Raw genomic sequence first — 5,157 nt, 5'->3', positions numbered from 1 at the left:
TAAGTCTGCAAATAATTTTTTTTTCCCATTTGTGGAATAGCCCATAAGGAATAGCATGGAGGACATTAGGAAAAGGAAGGGAAAAGTGAAGGGGAGGAAATCGGAGGGAGAGATGAACCATGAGAGACTATGGACTCTGAGAAACAAACAGGGTTTTACAGGGGAGGGGGTTGGGGGGATGGGTTAGCCCAGTGATGGGTATTAAGGAGGGCATGTACTGCATGGAGCACTGGGTGTTATACGAAAACAATGAATCGTGGATCACCACATCAAAAACTAATGATGTATTGTATGGTGACTAACATAACATAATAAAATAAAATAAAATAAAATAAAATAAAATTAAATTAAATTAAATTAAATTAAAAAATAAAATAAATTTTTTTTCAAGTAGGCTCTATGCCCAACATGGGGCTTGAACCCATGACCCCAAGATCAAGAGTCATATATTCTACCAACTGAGCCAGCCAGGCACCCCTACAAATAGATTCTTATTGAATTTTCCAAATAAGCAATATCATATTTTTATTGGGATATAAAATTAGGCTCACAGCTATAAAATTATCCCAGCTTGCTTTCTGGTGATCTCTTAAGAGACTGAAACCATGATTCACTATAGCAGAAGATAGCACTTGCCTTCTTGAAACTACGGCTTACAGCTACAAATCTACATTAATACCACAGGATATATTTGAGGGCCTAAGTACCATGATATATTAATTATTACCTGGAGCTCTTTTATGACAGGTTTTAAATAAACAATGGAGTAATTCTACAACAGTTGTTTTGGGCCACTTAAAAACATATTTTTGATGACTCTAAATCGTAATTCTTTCATTCATTTACATATACAGTCATTCAACTATCCATTTATTCAGCAAATACGTATTGAGGGCTTACTATGGACCAGAAATTTTGCTAGGTACTGAGGAGTCAAAAGGAAGCAGAACATACAGTCTCTGTCCCCATGAGCTTACAGTCCAGGGGGGATAGAAATGTTAACCAAATAGTCACACAAATAAAATTACCAACTGACATAATTGCTATTGAGAAGAGAAAGGATTGCTTTGAGAGCCTATGAGGAAGGCATTTGATTTTGTCAGGGAAGTTGCTGATAGGGCTGAGAGTTGGATGAGTAGGAGTTAACCAAGTAGAGAGAGCAGGGAACTGCATTCCAGACAGAGGGAACAGCATGAATAGAAGTCCTGGGGTGGCAGGGGCACAGTGAGGGACAGAGACTGAAACAGTGAGGGCAGGCTGGCTGAGCTTTAGTTAGAAGTAGGTAGGGCCAAACATCTTTATATTTACATAAAGAACAATGGGAAGCTGTCACTGGGTCTCCAAAACTTAGGGATGCTTTTCTTTGCTGGGTCAAACCTCACTTTGATTCTTTGTAATTATGATGAAATAAAATGTCAGGACACCAAGACATAGAGACCAGGCAAAGGGCTACCCATGGTCTTTATTTCTTATCAAGTGCAACCTAAAATAACAGCCAATCCAACTCCTGCGTCTGGTCCTCCCTTTAGCTGCTCTTCTTCAGTTATCCAACCAATTCTGAGCCTTAGTCTCGTGTTTCTCTCAGTGTTTAGCAGAGCATACGATAGAGGCATTTTGATCACAGCTTATGTGAACCCCTGAAGAAACCAACTGTTCCAGAAAAGGAAGTGCAACTCTTACATATTTTAAGTCTCACCAAAGAATCTCCATTCTGGGTCAGAGCAGAGGAAAGACATGATCAGATTTGTTTTTTGAAAAAAAAAAAAAAAAAAAAAAAGCTAGAGGGGTGCCTGGGTCAGTTGGAAGAGCATGTGACTCTTGGTCTCAGGGTTGTGAGGTTTTTTTTTTTTTCATAATTGAAGTATTTTTATTTTATGTACAATGAGTAGGCATTAAAGTAGGTATCTTGGATATCTGCAGTTAAGGTAGGTTATCTTGGATGACCAATTCAAGGAAGTTCACTTAATCCAACTTAATGAAGCCTATATCCTTCGCGTACTGACGGAAACACTGACGGCACATACTGAGGCTGTATTTCCGGATCAGACTGTGCCGGTTTGAGCAGACGCGGCAAGAACGAGAACCCTGGCCAAATTTCCTCGGATGGCTCCAGTACAGCTGCTGGTGACCCATCTTGCTCTCTCGGATGCAACGAGGCAAAAGTCAGGGTTGTGAGTTTGAGTCCCATGTTGGGTGTAGAGATTACTTAAATTAAAAAAAAAAAAGAAAAGAAAAGATAACTAGGTAACAAGGTGGGCAAAGGGCGGGGGGAGGGGGGTTAGAGAAGGTTAAGAGAGGATGGAGGGAGATGAGAACACTATTGCTATCATCCAGGCAAGAGGTGAAGTCAAACGTGAAGACAAGTAGATGGATCTGAAAGACAGAAGGTAAAACCAACTGGGCTTAGAGATGAAATGGATATAGAAAGTAGGAGAGAGGGAGATGTCAGGAAAACTCCTGGAATTTTTTTTTTTTTAAGATTTTATTTATTTATTTGCCAGAGAGAGTAGGAACACAAGCAGGGGGAATGGGAGAGGGAGAAGCAGGCTTCCCGCTGAGCAGGGATCCCGATGTGGGGCTCTATCCCAGGACCCTGAGATCATGACCTGAGCCGAAGGCAGACGTTTAACGACTGAGCCACCCAGGTGCCCCAAACTCCTGGAATTTTAAGCAGTATAACTAGATGGATGGCTATACTCTTCCTCAAGATACGGAGCACAGAGAGAACAAGATTTGAGGGAAGAAACACCCTGAGTGCAATTTTTGACTTGTGGAGTTGGTGATGCCTCAAAGATATCCAAGAGAAGAGGTAGTGTAAGCAGTGGATGTTAAGGTCTGGGACTAGACACACACATTTTCCAAGATGCTTGATGGATATTTTCAGTCTAGAAGCTCAAATACTTCAGTCTGTGAAATGTTCTCGAATTATTTCTTTGAGGCTTTCCTTGCCTTCATTTTCTCTGTTCTTTCTTATCATAACTCTTATTATTGTTCAGGTGTTACATTTGCTCTATTTTTCTTTTTTTCTTTTTGACATATTGTCTGAAAGATTTCTTCAAACTTGTCATCCAACATTTCTATTGAGTGTCAGAGAAAAAGGAATAAATGTAGTCTGGGCCTCACAAGGAGATACCTAAAAATTACCACACAAAACTGCCTAGTGGTTAACACTGCGGTAGACTGAATGTTTGCATCCCCACCAAATGTCTTATGTTGAAACCTATTTTTCAAGTCACCTTTGCAAACTCCTACAACAGAGTCCTGAAATATGGTGAGGAAAACCACTGTAGTCCCTTCCCTAGGCAGAGGGACCCTACATAACTCTCTGTGCCTCAGTTTCCTCATCTGTCAAAGGAGAGGAATAATAGTACCTATCTCAGAGACCTGTTGCATAAAGTAAATCAATCAATACATGTAAAATGTCTATACATGTAGAATAGTTTCTGTATATTTTGATCACTAAAAAAGTGTTAGTGATTCCTTTACCATTATTATCAATACTATTATATGAGAGCTGAGTGGCTGGTAGGAGATATTCCTGGTCTAGCGTTCTCTTGGGATGGTATCAGAGAGAGTGAATTGGTCTTTGAGAGTTCCTGATCTGTCTGGGATGGACGAATGTGCTACAGTGTCCTTTCTGTACCTCCCAGAGACTCATGTGGACCTCAAACACAGCTCTTGAGACTTTTTTAGGGTACACAGAGTTACCAAGCAGACTGAGGATTCCTTGAGATTCTAACCATCAGCGATTTAAACCTATCAATCCAAAAGATAATACCCTCCACCCTTTCAAGGAGCCCAAAGTAGATGGGATTTTTTAGCCATCCCTGCATCATAATACCAAGAGGACAAACTGAAGCAAAGGTGGCACGACCATGATAGGGTAAGTGACATTGTTGATGCAGCAAAGCACAATCTCACAAAAAAAGCCCTGGTCCGATTTTTATTTAAAGAATGTTAGGCCTTGCTATTCCTGGAGCTGATCCATTTGCCCAGCAACCCTTGCCCCTTGCCCCTCACCCAGGGTATGATTTATGCATGACTGAAAGCACACCAGCTAATTCTCTTTGAGCCTGAACCTCTCCCCAGCTTGCCATTTGAAGATGGTTTATGCGCACAGAGCTCATCTCTGGAATGCTGAAAGAGCTAAATATTTGCCCCCTGGGCACTGCACCAAAGGCGGCCCCAGCTTTTTAGCTTTGATGGTTGCTTCAAGGTAGGATTTTGCAAATCTATCTCACTGCACGCTTAACCATGGAGACAGACCTCTTGGTTTTGGGGAGGCAAGCCAATTAGCAAATTCCTTTACCTAAACTGAATCAATTCTCCCAGACCGCCCCAACTTCCTGATTCCAAGTGTAATCCCTTCATGTTACTCCTGTTAATTAACTATAACTAGGGAGGTGTCAAAGAGTTTCAGATAAAATCTGAATTAATTTTGAAGTGAAAGATTCTCTTCATTGAGTTTGAGAAGGTCCATTCCTTTCAGCAGCAGGTGGTGTATTTTCATATGTATATAAAAGTATCCTCTGGAAACGTCAATCCTACAGATCCGGGGGCAGGACGTAAGGTAGATTTAACCAATCGGGAGATATTTTTCATGCCATCTCAAAGTAACTCACAGATGCCTAACAGCTGCAGCTGTCCCGGCCCCTTGTGATGGCATTGCTCTATGACTCAGAGGGATGTTTATGCCAGAGAATGCTGCCACAGCAACACTACCCCAGAGATGCCCCAGGAGAAAATAATTTGGAAAATAAGTGAGAGAGGAAGGTCCTTGGGCAGATTTAGTCAAACCCAGCTCCATATGTAAGTGCAAATAGCAGTATATGGGGAGGCAGAAAATGCATAGGCTTTGGAGTCAGACAAACCCAGCCATAATTCTTAGCTCTGGCACTTTATATTCAGCCAGTCAGTTATTAATGCATTCACCCACTCATTCAACTAATATTTATTGAGGATCTACTATGTGCCAGATACTGTGCTCAGTGCCGAGATAAAAAAAAGATAAGCAGGACTAGCTACATAATTTGTGAGGTCAGTGAAAAAGGAAAATGCAGGTCCCCTTGTTCAAAAAGCATTAAGAATTTCAAGATGGTGACCGCAGAGCATTAAACCAAGCATGGGGTCCTTCTGAGCATGGGGACTGTGTGACTA

The 5,157-nt window shown here is 41.2% G+C and overlaps 1 protein-coding gene across 1 annotated transcript; it reads right to left on the bottom strand.

Annotated features, from left to right (window-relative positions):
- Positions 1 to 1,838: 1,838 nt before the first annotated feature.
- Positions 1,839 to 2,162, bottom strand: LOC123837859 (small ribosomal subunit protein uS14-like). The gene has a single exon (XM_045867101.2). The coding sequence runs from the start codon at positions 2,131 to 2,133 to the stop codon at positions 1,963 to 1,965; it is 171 nt and encodes a 56-aa protein (XP_045723057.1). The 5' UTR covers positions 2,134 to 2,162; the 3' UTR covers positions 1,839 to 1,962.
- Positions 2,163 to 5,157: the final 2,995 nt, after the last annotated feature.

The sequence above is a fragment of the Mirounga angustirostris genome, unplaced genomic scaffold, assembly GCF_029215605.1.
Source record: "Mirounga angustirostris isolate CCGP_5_RB_7025 unplaced genomic scaffold, mMirAng1.0.hap1 SCAF_5, whole genome shotgun sequence".
In the NCBI taxonomy this organism is placed as follows: domain Eukaryota; kingdom Metazoa; phylum Chordata; class Mammalia; order Carnivora; family Phocidae; genus Mirounga; species Mirounga angustirostris.
The sequence above is the reverse complement of the archived record's forward strand: the minus strand, read 5'-3'. Positions and strand labels throughout refer to the sequence as shown.

What these genes read in the sequence shown, in the direction of transcription:
- LOC123837859 (XM_045867101.2), bottom strand. Translation starts at nt 2,133, where the DNA reads ATGGGTCACCAGCAGCTGTACTGGAGCCATCCGAGGAAATTTGGCCAG.